Raw genomic sequence first — 21,180 nt, 5'->3', positions numbered from 1 at the left:
TTATTGGTAGTCTTTGATAACCAGTTTGGTTATGGATAGATCAGAGTCTGTCATCAACATGAATTGATTTGATACACAACATACATCACAGTGAAGGGCAGTCATATGGACAGTTCAGAAAACCAAACTGGAGTTGCTAAATTGAAGAAAAATCCCTAAACTCTGCAGTTTGATTCTTAGATTCAGGTGTGAAATTGTAAAATGCATTCCAATCCAGTGAAGGTTGGAACGAAGCATTGGCACTTTTATCTCTTGGCAAGCACAAGTTGTGCTTTAGGTGTGAGGCTAAAAGTTTAGGAGTCTTATGTAAATTTAATTTAGAAGAATGTGTCTTTACAAAAGCTGTACCTTGAAGAAAACATGAAACTTGCTAGCGAGAATTTATTGTTCTTAAAAAAAAGCAAACAAACAGAAAACCTGATTTATACAGACTTTGAAAGGACAAAGTGCTTGCTTATGTGGCTAAGTGATGAATCAAAACCACATGTGAACAGACTTTTAGTGAATAAAGCAAAACTTGAAATCTCTTGTAAAAAAAAAAAAAGGATGGAAATTTCAGTGAGAAAAGGTACTGAAAAGAGAAATTACAGAAACAGTAAGAATGTAATATCTATGTACTTCAAATGAATATGTAGTCTTCTGGTGTATTTGCATTAATTGTATGTATTTGCTTAATTTATTTTAAGGCCATGGAGCATCCTTTAATATAGATTGCAATGTCTGTTCCTGTTTTGCTGGGAACTTGATTTGTTCCACACGTCAGTGCCTAACTGAGCACAGCTCAGAGGATGAACGCCGGAAGTTTACAGGTAACTTTCCAAACCATGAAAACTGTAAGTTGAGTACTTTTAGATCAGAGATTTATCAACTAAATTCTTTCTACAGTATTATTAGAAAACACACAATAATTTTTTATTACACTTTTTTTATTTTTCTTTTTCTCACGTCCACCCAGCACTGCAGTAAAAGCACATACTTTAGAAAAGAAAATCAATACTGAAAAATAAAACCTCAAGCAATATGTAAAAATAAATAGAGACAGGGTGCACTAGGGATGAGAGATAAAGAATTTAGAGGAGAAATGGTGAAAGCTGAGTAGAATGAGCAAAGAGGCAGGACACAAACTTCCCTTCCTGCTCCTTCTATTTGCCTGTGTGCATTTAGCATTGCTAAATGATAGGTGGGAGGAAAGGGCTGAAGGCAGAGACGCCTCAGTGATGCCTTGTGTGTCTTGTGCCATGAAAAATGAGTGTGCACCAGCCCCTGTTCTGTGTGTTGCTCTTGCAGGTCTGCCCTGTAACTGTGTGGACCAGTTTGTCCCAGTGTGTGGCCAGAACGGGCGCACGTATCCCAGCGCCTGCATAGCTCGCTGCGTTGGGCTCCAGGACAACCAGTTTGAGTTTGGATCGTGTATCTCCAAGGATCCTTGCAACCCAAACCCTTGTAATAAAAATCAAAGGTAAAAGCAGAACATGTTTTTCAGCTTTTCTTTGGCTTCCTCCACTCATAAAGCAGATTTACGTGTTCTTTGAATGTGCTGTATATTGTAACAATCTACTTCGGGGTTATTCCAATAAAAATAACTGTTTGAAGTAGCTGCTTGTTATTTATTATAGTTAGTAGTATTGGACTGTAATAACTGCCAGTTCTTGGTTCCATTTTTGTAGTGCTATGTCAAATTAATTATGCAGATCTGAGTTTAGACTTGAGAAAGTAGGAGGATCAGATTTTGTCAAAATGGCAATAACTGTCATTTTACTACTTTGTTTCACACCTTCTTTTACTAGTTTACAAAGAAGACCCACATCTGAACTCAAGTCTTGGAGTCAGTCTTATTCAGTCAGTAATCTGTGCTTTTTGTTTCTAAAATAGGAAAATATCAATTGTCTTTTTTTTTTCTTAGACTGAAATCATAGTGAAAACTATGTCTGTATAATCTCTGCCTTTTCAATATCAAGAAAAGCAAAATCTGCACAGACAAATATATTAAAACAAAAATATGCTTTGTACCAGTGTCAGGCAAAAAAAATCTGACCTTTCTTACAGAGATCAAAGTCTGCGGCTCACAATATTGGTCTCTGTCTTCAATTTTCTCAGTGTTGTGCAATGCTGCAGTCTTCTTTGAATTAGTGCATTTTTCTGTTTTGAAAGAAAGCCATCAAAATAAGTTGTGTAATATTGTGCTTTCATTAAAGTTGATTGTAGCAATTTTGGTGTTTTTTTCCTTTTTTTGCTCTTAAAATGCCACGATGCATAAAAATACTGAGAAAACACTGTAGTTTTGTATCTGTTACAGCCATAATGGTATGCAAAATTGGAATTTCCAAGCTGCATTGTGGATAAACATCTTTTACTTTTTATGTTGGAAATTTGGAGAGTACATAGAGGCTTTCCAGTTTTTCAAAACACCATTTTGCTTAGAACCTCAACTTGTAGTTTCAGTAAAGGACTGTACACATTTTTCTGGGTCAGTTTGATAATATAGCTTGAACTACATTAACATGCTTGAACATGCTCATCTGGAAATGCCCGTGATGCACTTGGAATTCCACTTGTGAAATGTTTAAATCTCAGAATTTCCAAGCCTTCCCTGTTATCAAAGGCATGTCTGTAATGCATGGGAGAACAGCACTCAGAGAGCACTCAGAGAGAATAAGGATACATTGTGCATTATGCAGTGGTGGCAGCACTGCTGTAATTTATGGAAGCAGGGGATTGTCCAGAGAGGCCATGAGAGCTTTCATCAGCCTGTTCAGCAGACTGCATTGGCTGGCATTTCTCTAGCAGAGGGATGCCTTGCAGGACCCATGCCAAATGTTTTGCAGAGAAGATCATGGAAGATACATGTTTAATACAAAGGGGAAAGAATTTGTGCTGTTTCTCAGTCTGTACTTATCTGTGAAGGCTACAGAGGAATGGATGCCAAAAAAGTGTAAATATGAGGTTTTTCTGTTTGTTTGCAGTCATCCTCTAGATGGGATGTCATACAATTCTGAACCTGCAAAGCTAGAATCCAGTTAGATATTTGTAATTGAAACCATATAATACTATAGGGCTTGTTTTCTCCCCTTTCTCAGAGAAGGGTGAGACTAGACCTCTGCAATAGAATCTTTTCTTCTTGCTGTTTCCATGTTTTCTCTAGCCTAGCTGTTCTTAAATATTCATTTACAAGATGAAGTATGGGAGTAGGTAAGAAGTTTATCTAAGCCTTTGTCAATAATCTATTGAAAAATACTTGGTAAAAGATAAATGTTAGTGGAAACTGTAGTTGTGTTGACATACATTGAGTAAACATGGTGTGAAACTGTTCTGGGTTTGTGGTGAGACCTGACACGGGCTATTCAGAGTGTTTTATCACTTGTATTTCCTGCAGCTCTGCTGAATCACAGTTAGCTCTAAAGTACTGGAGAAAATGTCACTGAAAGTAGTTTCCCTCAGTATTTTGAGACTTAAAAAAAATCCCATGACATGACATGAAATTGTTATGACTTTCTGCAGATGCATCCCAAAGAAACAAGTTTGCTTGACCAGTTTTGAGAAGTTTGAATGCAGCCAGCATGAATGTGTGCCAAGGCAGTTAAATTGTGACCAGACACGGGATCCTGTTTGTGACACAGACAATGTGGAATACACTAACTTGTGTACTTTGTACCAAAAAGGAAAAAGTTTGGCATACCGAGGACCATGCCAGGTAGGAAGTGGTTCTAGCAATAAGTATCAAATTTCTTTGTTCCTTGGTGCTCAACTTAACAATTTTTATTTTTCTTTTTTTCAATATTGTTTGCTTGTTTGGGTCTTTTTTAAGTATTGATTTTGGGATTTGTAGCTTATAAAATGTTCTAATAGAAAGTAGTAATTTAAAAATTTAACTAGTATAAAAAATAATCTCACAATCTTCAGAATTTTGTCAAGTGTTTCTCTGCTTTAGTTAACAGTTGTCTCAAAGCCAATGAAAAGCTCTACTTATGCTTTCTTGGGGGTAATACTCTTGATATTCATATCTTCCTATATATGCTGTTAAAGCTTACATGTTAAGGTGTGTTTGCAGCAATTAGTGCACTTCCTTTGTTACTTAAATGCTAATTCTTACTTGAGTGCTAGTTCTTACCAATTTTAACTTGTTGAAATATAAAATAATGCTCAGTCATAGAAAGTCTTTAGCTTTTTGTGTGATTGTGCCCCAGGTTTACCAGGTTCATTTCTCAGGATCTATTTACAGACCAGGCAGTCTGTAATAATTTTCTAGTTAGTCTGCATTGGATTAGTCTTCATATTAATCCTTGAGAAGGATTAAAATTTCGTTTAATTTTTGCATCCCACTGCTCTCTACAATGGTATTAGACAAGCTACTTCTGTCACCTTACAATAATACAAATATAAGTAATATGGGTAATTAGTTGATATGTAAAAATATGCAATAATGTGTTAGAAATACACATGCATGCACACTAAATTTCAAGCACGCAAAACCACACTAAGATGAATTAATAAATTACTAATGAGTTGTTTGCAAATTAATTTTATTAAAAGACTATTTTAAGGTATAGTGAAATTATAATGATTTTAATCGATTTAATAGGTTAATTGAAATAAGGTCACTTTATTTGAGCATTAGCACAGAACAAAAGTTGTTGGTTTCTGAAATACGTTTTACTGTGCGTTTCCCAGACTCTGTCACCTTCTTGAAGTGCTTCACTTTTCATTTATGGCCCGTTCATAACCCGGCAGGCTGTTTCCTCTGGGTTTCCTGCCTTTTGGAGGTTTGGCAGTATTAGCGGTGAATTCCCACGAGTTTGTTGGGCTGACGTGGCGGGCGTTGCCGTGTGCTCCAGCCCTTCTGCAGGTCGCCGGAGCCGGTGTGCGGGCACAACGGGGAGACGTACGGCAGCGTGTGCGCCGCCTACGCCCAGCGCGTGGCCGTGGACTACCGCGGGCACTGCCAGGCCGTGGGCGCGCCCGCCGACCGCGGCTCCCACTCCGAGTGCGCCTTCGTCCGCTGCCCCCAGCTCTCCGCCGCCGGCTGCCAGCCCGTCCTCGCGCCAGGTGGGGCTCTGGGGGTAGACAGACTGTCCTGAAGGACAGGTGTCTGCTGAGAAAGGCAGCAGCCTCTCTCGAAATGGAGAATGTAAACCCCCTCCCTCCAAATTATTACAGTTTTGAAATTAAGGAGCTCTCAGGCAAAGATGTGGGAATAGGAATAACAGTTCTTTGCTGGGAAAATTTAAATTTTAAAAAATATAGTAAAAAAAAAACACTGACAGAGTCAGAATACAACCTGACACCCTGTCAGTCAGTCAGGGAGTTGGTAGCAGTCCCATTAAATGGTGGCTGCATCCTCCTGCAGTGACATTCGCAGTTCTGTTGAAACAGTGGTTCTGTAGAAGGGTGCAGTTTTCCTCTGAAGGTCCAGTGATGATGTAGAAAGGTCTGGGTTTCCTCTGGAATCCAGTGGGAAAAGGTTGCTCTGGTGTTCCAAATCTCAGTTTTTATCTAGGTAGGAAAAGCTTGGCTCTTCCCCCTGGCTGGAGCACCTCCCAATGGGATGATGTAATTTTATCAGTCATACAGTGGGACTCAATAATGGCCCATTAACAGAAGATATCTCCCTGGAGGAAGGATGGGCTGTGGAAAAGATAAAGAACACTGCCCCCCCAGTTTTAACACATGATGATAGCATACTTTTGGTTACATCCTGATTTGCAAGCCAAGACAAAAACTTAGGCTTTAACATGTTATATTAACAGACATCATAATGACTCTGCTTAGGGCTAGAACAAGTCAGGACTCAGATGAGTAAACCTGAACTGGAAGGCCTTGGCTTTAGGAGGCATGCTCCTTCAGTCTTTTAGAGACTGGCAGCTGGGATGGGTTTGGGAGAAACAAATGAGGTCTGTGGCGTCCAGGGTAGGATGCTTCTAGGAATCCAGTGAGCAATTTTTCGGAAGTGGCAGCACAGATACCACAGTGGAATGCTGAGCTGTCATCAGCATAGGGTTCCCAGAAGGGCAAAGATGGTACTTAATTAGAAGACAGAGTAAAATACCATATGTATTCACAGTACTGTGGAAGATAGCAGGAGTAGTTCTGCAGTTTGCTGGTTTGAATCAGTTTTTTACTGTTTTCACAAGTGCTTCCTTTATGAAATAACAACTAATCACAGGTCATACACAGAGCAAGAAGAGCTCTGTTCTTAAAACTAATTACTCATTTTTCTCCTTCTTTGCCCCCTTTGAACAAGGGTTTTCGTGCTTTGTAATAACATTTAGTACTGTAAATGTCACTGTAAATTGCATATAAGTTGGACAGTGGATTTAATACATAGGCATGGATAGAAAGTTGAAATATTATCCCTTTGGTTTCTGACATGGTGAGGAAAAACAGTAGGAGAAATACATCTGTCAGACAAGCATTTTTTCTTCCTTGTTATCTACAGATTTTAAGCTCCATCATGGTGTAACTGCAGAAATTAATGCTTGCAATGTGCCTAAATGCTTCTGTCATGTCCTAGTTATATCAACTCTCGAAACCCATCATTTCTGTAGTTGATATGCATGCATCCATAAAAATCTTGACTTGTGGTACACACAGTGCCTCCAATTTTTAGTTTACAGTAATCAAGAATCTTGAATTAAAATTGATCTTGTTGCTTCAGGCTGATAGTGGTAAATGTGTGTTGAAAGGTGACTGATTTTGCATTATAAATGCTTTCAGTGTTAAAAAAAATATTAGAAATGTGCAATTCTGCTGTCAAATTGAAACATTTACTTTGGTAATTTTGCTATTTGCATTATTTTAATTAATATTCAGATAGACTCTTGCTTACTTAAAAGTGAAAAGACTACTTGTTTTTATTACTGAGATTTCTTTCATTCACATAGGAGCCTGCTGTCCACTATGTGCTGGAATGCTGAGAATCTTATATGACAAAGACAAGCTGGATAATTTTGCAAGGGTAAACAGTTCAATCATGCTTAATGTTAAATGGTATATGAAAAGTCAAGTTATGGTGCACTTCCTCCTGAAAGGTTAACTTGTTTAGTTATTAGTTCTGGTTGTTGGGGTTTTTTTTCCTTATGTTGCTTATACTTTCCATTATTTCTTTATCTGAGTCATAAATTGAATCACAATGTGAAGCAAAACAGAATTAGAGTAGGCACAAACAAGCAGACTCAGGTCTGCAGTTTTTATGACTTGTAATCGTGCAAATTACATAGAACAGCATCTATGAATCTTCTGCTTTCCTGTCAGAAATTTTGTTTCTGTTAGCAAAACGCTTTCTAGTTAAAGAAATATATTGGTCTCATTCATGTAGTTGGTGATAACTACTCTCACCTACTAAACACCCTAATACCTGGATTTTAATGTCTGCCTCTTTTAGTTCAGACAGCTGGTTCATGTGAAAAAAAACTGCTTCAATTACTAGACAGTTCTATAAATCCAGGGCTGCTCTGCCTCTTGTTTCCAGTGTGGGATCACAAACCACTGTAACAGATAACCATTTACATTATTTTGGGGTACGTGCTACATAGACACATTAACCATGAAGGTGGAGAAAAACACATATCAAAACCATGGTTAATATAAGATCCTTCCTTCCTTCCTTTCGTCCTTCCTTCCTTCCTTGATTTGCTTGATTTGTTTGATTTGTTTTTTTAGAATTAGTGAATCATTTCTTAGAGTGGTGTTTTAGAAGCATTGAATCCTTTAGCTCTTTTGCTAGCATTGAGACTAGAGTTTAGAACTGAGTAGTTCAATGGCTGAAACACATTTTCTGGCATGACATGATGTTATTAAAACTGAGGAGGAGAATTTTTCATAATGTCACATCATCAGAACAGCAGAGTTCTTTGTTTTTTCCAGGTGACGAATAAAAAGCCGATAACAGTACTTGACATACTTGAGAAAATCCGCCTGCATGTGTCAGTGCCACAGTGTGATGTGTTTGGATACTTAAGCATAGAATCAGAAATTGTGATTCTCATCATTCCTGTGGATCAGAACCCCAAACCATTGCAGGTAGATTATGTTATTCTTTTATTTACCCAGCATGGGTTTGCTTCACTTTTGTGCATGTAGGATGGTGCTTGTTTCTCAGGCAAATACACTGTGTGTAATTTGATTGTTCATGCTCTGTTAGGTCCAACTCAGCTCCAACTTCTGTCTCCTTCTCTAGCTGAAATACCCCAAAATGTTACCAGGACTTAGGAAGGAAAGTCTTGCCAGCCTGGTGAGCTCTCACTCCATCTGCAGCAGGTGCTGTCAGATTCCTGGGGGGAGGAGGACTCAGAAATCAGAGGCCACCACTGGGTACCTCATTGGTGGCACCCATTGCTGAGCTAGACACCCCTCAACTTTCAAAGCTTTGGATCTCCAGATGTTAAGCTTATCAAGTTTAAACTTCACCAGAGGCAGCTTCCAATGTTTTTAAAGAGACTTATTACTAAATTCCTTTCTGGGGTGCAGTAAGAAAGTGAAGTGGAAAAAATTAATTTCCTTACAGAATTTCATTAATATTGTCATGTCAGTGGGGGAATGGAAACCTGTGATTTCTCAGGTTCTATTACTTCCATTCTTTTCCCCCTTCCCCATAAACAAAACCAGTTTTTTCTGCTTTGGAAGAAAAATCCTAGGAAGGAGAAAATTTTGATTTTTCCACCGTTGAAGACTTCAAGGAAGTAAGTTGGTCAATCAGGGAGGAAGTCCTCAGATTTAGAGGCACTTTCTTTAGTGATACTTCATTGTGGGCATTTTTCTTTGAACATTCAAAACACATCACCCCATGATAACTTGTATATAGCTTTTTTGCTTTTCCTTTTGTACTACTCAGGCCTTCCACAGGAGTTTTCTTAGTTCCAAAGTCTACAATGAGACCTCTGATCTCCCCAAAATTATCTAAATCTTATGTGCTGATGGGAATATTTTTGCATTGGCATTTTACATGCTAAGAAGAGAAATAACAACTCTTTTTTCTCCCTCTAGATTGAAGCCTGCAATAAAGAAGCAGAAAAGATTGAGTCCCTGATCAATTCAGACAGCCCAACATTAGCATCACACGTGCCACTGTCAGCTCTGATTGCATCTCAAGTGCAAGTTTCCTTTAGCATTTCTTCTGCTTCTGCTCAAGTGGTGCCTGCTCTGCACTCCCTGTTCATAAGCCTTCTCTTCAGCTTGCCATCAGCACTGAGACACTACATGTAACTGCTTGGGAAATATGCATGAGCAGTGTGGCATTTGGATTGTGAAGGACATTTGGAGCTGTTGATCACTGAAGCAGAAAACAAAAAACGTGCAAGATTTGATGGACTTACATTTTTCAATGAAGGACTGAAAGTATTTGAATAATGTGAAAAGATGATTCTCTTATCCATAACTAGTCAGATGACTGTTTCAGCACAATTAGATTGTTTTCCATGGATCTTGGAAACATAAATATGCTCTGGAAGGTTCTGACATTATGGATTTATGGTTTTGAGGAGAAGAGATCTTATAGGGGTTTTTCAGCAATGAACTAAACAGTGTTTTGAGTTTACTGAAGAATGCTAATTTTGTTATTCTGATGCATATCAGTGACAACAAAAGCATGCACCTATTTTAAACATCATTTTTGGAAGAAACAGATTGCTGCTACTTAATTACCTTACCAAAAATTTAAGAGTTTATTCTCATGTAAATATGCTTTCATATTTTATTATGAAGGAAACTAACTAGCCCTGGGCCTGTCTCAGTAGACATCTTTCCTTGGACTAGTGAAGGACTTGCAGTACTTTGGGCTCACTGCTTGTAAAATGACAATCAAGCTCTATGCTAGTACCTGACTTCAGTGAAGAGATGTGTTCTTTTTATAGTTTTGTACATTTCAGAATCTCATATTGGATGCAAAATTATAAAGAATCTCAGTATCTATATTTAAGTGCCATTTAAAATATTGCAGTATTTGCATGTTATCTAATGAAATTTATACTTTAAATGTTTATACAAACAGTATGTTTTATTACTTATTGTATTTTATGCACCTGAATTTACACTACATGAAGTATTTTATATCAGTATTATGATAGCCAAGTTTTGAAGTATATACAGAAAAACTTATTTTTGCCAAAATGCTGAACTTTGAAAGAAAGCACTGAAAACTTTTTGAACATGTATGTTGTAGCATGTTTGTAGCAATTATTTTCTGCTAAATCTTTTAAATGCAAAAGCATTAAAGCTTTTTATTTTAATAAACACTTGTGTCTTGTGTCCTTGTGTAGAATGCATGTAATTTTATGGAGTCAGCAACACTACATATATATATGTAGAATTTTTTCTTTCTCTCTCAAAATAAGCACTTAAAACTAGCTGCACTTAGATGAATGCATGACTCACACAGATAATGTTCCCAAATAGATGTCAAGGGGGTCTCAGAGGTGAAAGTGTTCTTGCCAAATACCTTGAGGTACACTCATGCACATAATTATCCAAGCCTTGATACAAAAAACTTGAGTATGTTGATAATCCATCTGTTTCTGAAAGTTATGTGGATTCTTTAGACTTGGACACAGAAATAGAATGGATGCATTTTTGAAAAGCTTTTTGAACTGAAATGGCTCAGATGATAGCCCCAGAAACTTCAAACAATTCAGATTGTTTCTTTTTTCCAAATCATTAGCAAATATGTCTTCAATGTGTAGCCTGTTAGTTTGCTTAGCATTTAGCTGAAGCAAATCTGATGCCTGCTAAAAATAAAGGAATTATAACTGTCTTAAGGAAAAAATAATATATACATATACATATATATATATATATATATATATATATGCACACTACACTGGAAAACTTGGAGCTTTAAAAACATACTTTCAGTGGAATAGAATATACAGTGAATTTACTTTTATATGTCTGTGGAAATTTTCTTTGATGAGAAATTACAACAAAAAAGTTGCCTCAATTTGTGCCATTAATCTGGGAGGAGCAGAATTTAAGCCCAGAGATTCTGTGGTTCTGTAATTTATATGTCAGTGTCCACTGCTTGCTAGAAAAGAGTGAAGCTTTTGACAGGTTCTGTTAAATATGTACAGAACCAATGAGATTTCACAGAATCCTAAACTCTGGAACAAAATTCAGAGTGTACAGGGTTTGTGCTCTTTTTTCTGGATGAACAAAAGCACATAAGTATTTTCTAGGTTTTCTCAAGACCTTGGACTACCTCAAAGGAATGGAGAGACTATTTACTTGTGGGTTTTGAATTCAGTTGAACTGGGATAAAAAATAGAAGAAACCAAGCCCAGTCTTAATTGCAACTTAGGAAATTTGAACCTGAGGGGGACAAATCTGGTACAGGTTCCAGAGGAGTTATCCATAAACCTGCTAATGATCTTCTGTCACCATCTGTGTGGAAATCTGGGCTCACTTAAAAGGAATGGAGACAGCACAAGCACACTTCAAAGCAGTGCAAGCCTGTTTGTTGCTTTTATAACAGGACCCAGATGAAACATTTACAAAACATTATTCACTTCTCTGCTGAAAGCCAGCATTGGCAATAACTGGCTCCAGAGAGATGCCACCATCCTCTCTCAGTTGGTTTCATTTGGCTCTTCCCAGCAGGGTGGCATGGAAGAGGAGATGCCACTTCGTACACCCCCAGGAGAGGATCAGCCACAGGGACAAACACCAGAGCAAGTAAAGGCAAGAGATTTCTGGCTGAGTTCTGAGTCCAGCAGGAGCTGGCATCTGAATCTCAGTGGTGAGGAACAGCTAGTTCTAAATGGGCACAAAATCACACCTGGAACTGCAGAACTACAGTGGCACTGCACAGCCCTGCTCCTCTCCCATGCTCTGCTTTTATGGTGCTTTACCCAGTGTCATCACTGGGAGATTTCCATGTGTGTCCCTTGATCCAAAGGTTAAATGTTATTTATACATCTCTACTGAGCTCATGACACTTCTCCAGCTCTTCCTTTGACACATAACAAAGAATACATCAGAACTTGTCCCCACCATCTCTATTCCTAGGAAGCCCTGGGAACATTTACATGATATATAAATGCTCTGCAAGACTGTGGCCTAAGTTTTATAATATATTATAAAGTTTTATATTTATCTAATATATATCTGTATATTATAAAGTTTTTATATAAGTTTTATATTTGAAGTTGGGACTGTATAGTCAGGGACTGAAGGTCGCCCTATAGTCAAGTGAATCCCAAAAATTGAGCAATGAGGGGAAAAAAGATTTCTCTGCCAGGGTTGTGCAAGACCTGATTGCAACTTCCTGCAAGTTCTTTGAACTGGTGCTTTTATGCAGTGGGACAGTGGCTCCAGCTGCTCCATGTGGAGCAGTAATGAAGGTGACAACTGCAGGTGACTCTGTCACCTCCTAAGAGTGGCTGCTGCTACCACTGCTAAGGCATTCTGCCTTCCATAGGCGTGCAGGCACTGCTTGTTCTGTGCTCTCCCCCAGCCCTCTCTGGGCTGCAAACTTTTGCAGAGCCCATTTCATAAGCCAAAAAGAGTCATAGCCCATAAACAAACAAAAACTGTGTGAGAAAAATGTTTCCAAGCCCTAGCAGGTTGGTTTGTCTCCAGTTACTACTACAGCCAAAAGGATATGCTTCTGGCATTAAGTAGTACATCAGCTTTTGCTAATTAATGCCATGAAGCTCAAGGTTTCAGTTATATTTGAAGCTATAATTCTATACAAATTCAGTGCTACCAATATTGGCATTATGAAAGGTCAATTGTGTATAACCAACATTGGCAGCAAAGGAAAACTTTGAAAACTGGGGAAACATCAATTCCCCAAAGCCTTTCTTACTTTTAATGGACTTTGTACATGCACTGCTTAATGAGAAAAAGTGTGAGCATTTCATCTCAATATAAGAAAGACTGTTTTTTACAATGATAACAACAAATCCCTGGAATAAACTCTCCAGGGACATGATGGAGTCCCCCCCAAATGGAAGTTTTCAAGATGCAACTGGACATGGTGCTAAATGAACCAAAAGGTTGAACCAGAGGATCTTGTGAGACAAGTGAAATATCTAAGTAAAAGTTCTTGTAAAAGGATTTTTTTTTGCCCTTCAGTTCCTAGGACATAAAAGAGAATAAAAAATAATGGACAGCCTTCCTTGGAGATGCAATAATTTCTGAAACAGTGCAGTAATCCTACCATTACTTACATAAAGAAAGGTTGTTAACCTTAAATTTTTCATTAGATCATCATATATATGAGAACAATTCTGTTTACAGGTGTGTATATACGTATGTATGTATACATATATATAAAAAACACATCTGTGAACCTATAAATTACTTTCAAACTTGTATTAACAGATAACTGATAATTAGATCTCAGTCATTTCTTGAAAGAATAAATCTGTTCTTCCCCCAGAGTAGTCTCTGATTTGCCTTCCTCAAAGCTGGATCCTGCTTCATTTGGCCAGGTCCAGTAAGGAGAGTCACCTGATCCAAAGGGTGTTGATGCCTCTATAATTCTGACACTCTTCATAATTCCATAGCTTCTTGCTGTAAAGAGCCATCCCTGTGTTTTTGCAAATGCCTTCTGTTGTGCTTGGCAAGGTTTCTCAATTTGCTTCTTTGTGCTCAGTTCTCAGCACGAGCTACAATTCATACAAAGCTTTCCAATCTGTGTTATCCAGTTCTGACTCTCCTTCTAAGCCAGCATTCCTCTGCAGCACTGCTGAACACTCCTGGGGGGTTAAATGATTCCATCAGTGGGTTATGATATACAGCAGAACAGAAGCTCTCATCAGTGCTCATGTGGCAGGATCCAAATTAAAGCCTGCTCTTCAGCTTGGTGTTCTGCAATTCTGCACTGATTGCTGACAGTGGAAGAAGGATGAGTTGTTACTACTGTTTGGTGTATAAATTTGCTTTTTAGACAAGTTTTAAGCTGCAACAGCAAGAGCAACATTCAGTAAATATAAATAAAGATATATTCATATGCACATATATACACACAAATATTCACATATATATGCATATAAACATATTTATATCACAGTGCTGTGTATCAGGCTCCATATCAGCCTCTTCAGGAAGAGCATATTTGGCCATTGTAGAGAATTTAGCAATTTATTTTAGTAAAGAATCCAAATATGAGGGGTTAATATAATGTTTGAATTTCAAGTATGGATGACAATCAAAGATGCAGGACCACACTGACTTATTACATAATTTATATGTGGTGTTCTCTGGCTATAAGCATGCAAAAAGGTTAAAAAGGTAACTTTGGTTTCATTCTCAGGTGCACTCAGCTGCAGCAGCTCGTTTTCCTCTCAGTTCCCTCTGGTCTTTTCACTCTGCTCCCTCCTGCTCAGGGCACTAAAAGCAGCTTCCAAGTGGAATTGAACCCCAACCACTGCATCACGTTTGGGGGCTCTGGCATAACAAGGGAAGTTTAAATATCTGCAGCCACTAATTCCATGCAGAGCTCTGTCAGCAAGGCTGTGCTGTGTTGTCATCAGCAGTGGCTGTGGGCACCACCAGCTCCATCCAGATCAGAAGCAGGGACACGTCTTGGCCAGAAAACAAGATACAACAAGCAGCCTGTCTGGCTTCCATGCTGGAAAACAAATGCTGCCACACACACATTCCCTGTGCATGTGTTGAGTATGGCAGGGTGTGCATTTTGCTGCTTTAACAGGCTTGAAGTGGCAGTGTAAACTCTGGGTCAGCATCCCGTGGCTGCAGTACTTTCTGAAGGGCTGTTCATACCCATAATGCAGGACTTACTGTGTCCCTGCACCACAGCTTTGGGACCTCATTCAAGGCCCAGATGAGTCAAAGGGGATGTGAGAAATACAAATACACATTTCCAAAGTGGAAAAAATTAAATATATAATATTATCCTTTCTGGCTTTGGAAGGTTTCAGCAGGGGAAACTGCACAGGCAGAGTCAGAGGAACAAAACCATAAAACAGAATGTTTATCATAGAGTCTAGCAGAAAAGAGAGATGGGAACTATTTCCATCCACAAGTGATGTAATAAGGATGTGCCATCACAAACAACCTCAGCACAGACTTCCAGCCCTGCTCTGGGAGGTGGCACAGCCACCTTCTCCCAGGTCACCACTTGGGATGGCAGAGCAGCTAACACAGTCCAGACTGTCACAACAGGGACACGTGGAACTGGGATGTTCATTACTCTGAGAAGGATTTTTAGTCCGGTTTAAGCACACTGAAAAATATGCAAAGGCTTGGTTACAATTGGGTAACAAGCATCTGTTGTGCTCATGTGGAGAAGTTTCTCTTGGCAGCTGTTTAAAACACTTCAGAGGCAAACATGGGTGTGAGCAAGGGCCAGAGCCTGGAAATGCTCTTTGAACTTTTCACATCCCTGTTGCTGCACGGAGGGTGTGTGCAGCACAGCAGCACACAATGTTAACCCTTGCTGTGGCCCTTCTTGCTCTGGTGTGCCACCCATGACCCATCACACCTGGTGTTCATTTTCTGTGACACAGTCAGAAGCAGCACACTCACACTCAATGAGTAAATAAACAGCAAATACCACAATTATAAGCAGACTGATGTAATATCACTGGATCACACTCTCCAATAAAAAAATTGTTCAGTCCTCATTCTCAGTGCCAAGCTTCCCAAACTGAATGGTTCACCCGTTTCCCTTGTCCAGCAGGGCTGCCCATCAGCCATGAACTGATCCATAAAGGTGTTGGCAGCACAGATGTAGCAACTGTGACATCCTTTGATGCTCTGGTTTTTAACAGCAGAGGAGAAGTTTCCTAGCAGAACATCACAGGAACATTTATTCTAAGTAAACGGATGTGCAGTTCCTGCTGATCTTGGACACATTTTCTCTGCCTGCTGCAGCAGACTTTTAACTACTTTGTTACTGGCAGAAGCTGGTTTCCAAGGACTCATTCTTTATCTAGACATGTTAGGAAAGGCAGATCCTGCTGGCAGGGCAAGAGGCAGTGGACACAAATGATAAACCTCAAATTTCATCAGAACATCTCTTTTACTGTGAGATTGGTTAAAACAGCCCTTGGCACAGGTTGCCCAGAGAGGCCAAAGGTATTTTCCATCCTTGAAGATATTCAACACATGATGGGACACTGCCCTGGGCTCTGGGTGGCTCTGCCTCTTCCCACATTAACAGTGCTGTAATTCTGTAATAAAGCTCTGAGTAGCTGAAAAGTACCATAATACATGCTAATATTTTGCTGATCTCCTCACTTACCTTGCATTTTTTTAAATGTGGTCATTTCCAGTATTTGAATTTGAATTCCACTACATATTTTCTATCTGCAACTTGATTCCAGATCAACAATTCCATTGCAGCAACACATTATCACAGCATCACAGAACACCAGGTTGGAGGGAACCTCAGACTTCATCTGGTCCAACCTTACTTGGCAAAAGCCCAGTGTAAAGATAGCCCAGAACCCAGTCCAGCTCACCCTGAAAAGTGTCCAGTGTTGGGGAATCCACAACTTTCTTCCCTGTAGAGATTATTCCAGTGCCTGTTTGTTCTCACTGAGGGGGAAAAAAAAATTCCTCTTGTATCTACTCATAATAAACATCAAACATCTTTTAAATGCTTTACTCTGTGCATGAAACCCACCTGCAGCCATCCCACAGCACTGTGCTGTATCCACCAGGCAGGTACTTGATGCCCTTGAAAAAAAAGGGAAATCACTGAGCAAGAGGGTGGAATTTGTCCAGTCCTTCCCAATCAGGATAAAAGATCCAGCAGCCCTCCTGGCCTGAATGAGAGCTCTGTGCTTTACTTGGGGATTCAACCCACAATTTAGTGACAACGCTCTGTGTTTGAAAATAAAAAAGCAAGTTGAAAATGCATTCCATACATTATTACCCATATTGTTATTATTATTATTACATACATTATTGCTTTTTCCTAAAGAGTACATATCTTCTCTCATATATTATGGCCTTTTCTGTGTTGTGAAAAGAAAGGTCTTGCCCAAAATATACAGGTTAGCAAAAGACTCACAGACATAACTCAGATGTTTCTACTTTGAATGTTTAGCACTCAGGTCATTTGTCTAGAGTTTAAGACTAGTTGCATTACAGTTTCAGATCTATTTTTTGAAGTTTGCAATTAATTATGGCCTCCAAATGCTAATCTTTTAACACAGAAATCCTCTGCTCTCCAAAACACGTATCAATTTCACAGGTTCAAAATCACTGCAGAAACTCGGATTGCACGGATTGTATCACTCTGATGGGTTCCTTACAAGGCAGATCTAGCATACACTAAGCACTTTAGAAATGCCTCTGTGGACAGGAAGTGTGTGAGGTGTTGGGCTCTGGTCTGTAATTGCTGACAGCAACTCACCAAAGTTTCTGAGAAGGAATTCAGCTTTCCTGAAATTCAATACAGAAAGTACAGAGTGGGAAACATTGGTTTTGATAGACTCAGGAGGACATCACGCTCTTGTGGTTTCAAAATAAACCTTCAGCCCTAAGATTAAAAATCCAAACGCTGTGGTCAGGGCTGTGTTCCCCACCGAAATCCCGTAGGTGGCATCACAGCACAAGGGGAATTACATTTCAGCTGCTTTTGATTTAGAAGGAATGCAGCCGCCTTGGGATTTTTATTTTTCAGTTGTTTTTGTTTAAAGCTAACACTTTCCTGCAAATTCAGGTCTATTCTCTGTGCCACTTCATTATCAAGATCAAATCTACACGGGCTTAAATCTCTCTTGCTCTGTGTAAATTTATTTCTTCCTGCAGATCCTACCAAAACATACTCAGGGGTGCCCAAGGATGTAACTATCCAGCTGAGAAGGATACCTGACATCAAGGACAAGTATGGATGTATTGAGCAGTTGGCATGTTAATGAGTCAAATCCACAACTATAATTTTTGTCACCAGCAATCCAAAAAGTTCATTCACTTCAGGAATGAATCAGATACAGACACACTCCCAAGGTTTCAGTGCTTCGGAACAAAAAGTGAGTATTTTCAAGATTTTTTTTTAAGAAAACCCCGATTGTTCAAAGAACTCTCATGCAGACCTGAAATTATCACAAATTCAGCATTATTGTCTTAGTTCAGAAGAGGAGGGAAAAGCAAAAGAGTGCATTAATATCTGATCAACAACCAGCAGATGTCAGCACCATTTTTAATGTGGCATCCACAAGGGGAGGACCTGGAAAACCAGCGAGGATCCAGGACAAGGACAGGACCCAGCTGCCCCCTCTCCAGTTAGAGTAAAACTGGTTTGCTTGATGTGCAACCACCCAGCCACAAGGTGTCTTGTCTCCCATGTAAAAGAAAAAGGAGGTAAATTGATGCTGGGTTGAGCCTTGAGTGGATACCTTACCCCAATGCTCTGCTTCTCCCTTGCAGGTGACTTATCGTACAAAGGAGAATAAGAAAATAGAATCTTTTTAATTAGAAGGATGGATGAAAGGATATAAAAAAAAAAGAAAAAAAAAATGAAGGGCAAAACCCAGTAACCCCCTCTGCAGGGTTTATCCCCTTCTCAGGACTTCTCACCTACACAGTTTTTTTCCAAGCACAACTTATCCCTCTGCCCTTGGCTGGGTCTGTTTAAATGGTTTGTGAATTCCTTAGTCTAAAGCTGCCTGTTTAAATTTTTGCCCTCCTATATCCTTAAGAATCCACCTCCTCCCACCCACAGAGAGAATAGGGAACTGGCCCCACCAGCTAAACATCTTCTAATAGGAATGTCACTGTATTTACAGGTTTTATGGCTGCAGATTTCCCAAAGAGAAATCTGTGTTTCTCAGCATGATACAAATACTCCAGCAAAACCACAAGCAGATCTAACAATGCTCAACCATGGAGTAGCACTACAGAAAAGTTTTATGCAAGTAACAGAAACCTGCCAGCTAATTTCTCTCCCACCTACTCCAAAACAAGACAGAGAAGATACACAAATTGCAGATTTTTGGGTATTTCTATGACAATTGACCTCACTGTCCCAGAGGAACACGTGCCTTAAGGCAGCAGAAACAATAGGAAGCATCTGCTCTGAGAAAATGTCCTTTTTTTCCTATTAATACATCATTTTGCTAAGCTCTGTTTCCCCAAGAGCCTTGCACTAATTAAGAGGTCATTATTGCTGCTGCTGGTGGTTGTTCTGGTTCCCTCCTCCTCTCCAAAATGAAAGCATTCAGAACAGCAATTTTTTTATATCTGTGTTATTTAAAAAATACTTTATTTTTTAAATATTTGACATTTTATTTCTTAGTTGAACAATTTTTATTAGAAAGCCTTCAGTCCAAGCTTTCTAATTCATCTGCTAAAGAACAAAAATGGCATCTGAAGAATCCAGTGGCAGAAGTGTCACTTGTGAGATCACAAGAATCCAGTGGCAATGTGTCACTCGGATACTTTGCTCTGTCCAAGACTCCCTTTGTGCAGCAGCAACATCTTGGTCTCATGCTCAGAAGGGCTCTGGAGAGGCTCCCCCATTCCCACTCCCACAGCACCCCAGCATCCAGGGATCCCAGATCCTCTTCACACTCCTCACTCCTGCAGAGACCTGGTCAAAGCCGTGTTTGGCAAAATCCAGGTTTTACAAAGGAACTGCAGATTGTGAGGCACGGCCAGTGCCCTCACAGGGAGGTGTTTTGGGAATTCACCTACAGCAGCCATCCCTGGGGCAGTGTCTAACAGGAAGCTGCCACTCTGTTTCCAAATACCATTCCACGCCCTGACCCAGCAGGAGTCCCACCCTTGTTAGCTGGGCTTTCAGTCTGCTCCCAGGACATGCATTTTTGCAGGACTTTGCAGGCTCCTACAGAGCCTGCCCAGCACTGGGCTGCATCAGTGGGTGGCAGCCCCTTCATGCCCAGAGCAGCCACCTGATGCACCTTCCCGAGCTGAAGTTCAGCCCAAAGCTGGTTCCTGCCCCAGTCACACTCGATCCTTCTCAATCCCACAGCCCTGACCCCAGCCTGGCTCTGCACCATCCCACACTGAAGGCACAGCTCCATCTGCACCAAGGCTCCCCGGCCTTGTGCAGCAGTGGCTGGGTGGATCTAACCTTTATCCACACTTTTATAAATCATGGTGCTGTTGTATGAAGTCCCAGCTCCCAAGTTCTTCACATACAATTCTTCTCTGCACTAATGCCACCCAGCAGCTTTTCCTCCATTAACAAGTTAGGTTAGTAGATTTACACTTTTCACAGCATTAATAACATTAATAAGATCAGTCCATACAGCTACCTTAAAATGAACTCTTACTCCAAAATGCAGAGGGTCACCAAAATGATCAGAGGGATGTAGCACCTCTTCTACAAGGAAAGGCTGAGAAGAGTGTTCAGTTTGGAGAAAGCTTATGGGTGTACCTGTACCTTCCAGTACCTGAAGGGAGTGGAAAGGATGATGCAGAAGGACCTTTTAAAAGGGCATGTAGTGACAGAACAAGGGGGAATGGATTCAAACTGAAAGAGATTAGGTATCAGGAGAAAGTTCTTTACTGTGAAGGTGGTGAGACTGGAACAGGTTGCCCAGAGAAGCTGCGGATGCCCCATCCCTGAAAACACTGAAGGCCAAGTTGGATGGGGGTCTGAGCAGCCTGATGTAGTGGAAGGCATCCCTGTCTACAGCAGGGGATTGAAACTAGATGGTCTTTAAGGTCCCTTCCAGACCAAACCATTTTATAATTCTATGAAACAAGCATGAGAAGACAAATCAGATTCAGCTGTGCCATCTCTGTTAACAAAACAGCACTGCAGGATCACTGCTGACCAGCCCACCTCACGCCTTCTGCTCTGCTGAAGATCCTGTGCAGCCACCACAGCATCAATCAGACAGAACTTGAGCACACAGATGTCCACATGCACAGCAGCCTGACAGTGCCTTCAAAAGTAACTACCTGGTTTGGGTTGAGTAATGCCCTGACAGACTTAATTATTTCACCAGATCAGGAGAGGACACAAAGAGCTCTGGGAAACTCGCAGTTCAGCCCTCGCTCTCCAGCAGTGTATGACGTCAGTCCTCCAGCAGATGGATAACATTGTATCCATGATATCCAAATTACTTATTAAATTAAGTTCCAATGGGCACTTGTTCTTTGTGACCTGGAAGTAATTCCACAGTATATGAAAAAGTGCCAAAGTTACTATTTCACAGAGGCTCCAACAGCATCCTTTCTGCACCACCTATTCTAAAAGGTGACGCTGCTGGTGTATTTACCTTGTGTGACAGCACAGCTAACGAG

At 40.0% G+C, this 21,180-nt stretch overlaps 1 protein-coding gene across 1 annotated transcript in view; it reads left to right on the top strand.

Moving 5' to 3' along the window:
• The window catches only part of RECK (reversion inducing cysteine rich protein with kazal motifs), a 43,592-nt gene extending 33,356 nt beyond the window's left edge, over positions 1-10,236 (top strand). The window contains exons 15-21 of the mRNA XM_056484488.1: positions 687-809; positions 1,288-1,459; positions 3,499-3,691; positions 4,833-5,043; positions 6,879-6,952; positions 7,861-8,016; positions 8,980-10,236. Coding sequence (XP_056340463.1) covers positions 687-809; positions 1,288-1,459; positions 3,499-3,691; positions 4,833-5,043; positions 6,879-6,952; positions 7,861-8,016; positions 8,980-9,198 — 1,148 coding nt within the window. The 3' untranslated portion in view covers positions 9,199-10,236. The remainder of the gene's footprint in view (positions 1-686; positions 810-1,287; positions 1,460-3,498; positions 3,692-4,832; positions 5,044-6,878; positions 6,953-7,860; positions 8,017-8,979) is intronic.
• The last annotated feature ends 10,944 nt before the right edge of the window (positions 10,237-21,180 follow it).

This window comes from Oenanthe melanoleuca, chromosome 2, assembly GCF_029582105.1.
Source record: "Oenanthe melanoleuca isolate GR-GAL-2019-014 chromosome 2, OMel1.0, whole genome shotgun sequence".
Taxonomy (NCBI): Eukaryota; Metazoa; Chordata; class Aves; order Passeriformes; family Muscicapidae; genus Oenanthe; species Oenanthe melanoleuca.
Note: the sequence above shows the minus strand (reverse complement) of the source record. Positions and strands in the feature narration are given on the sequence as shown.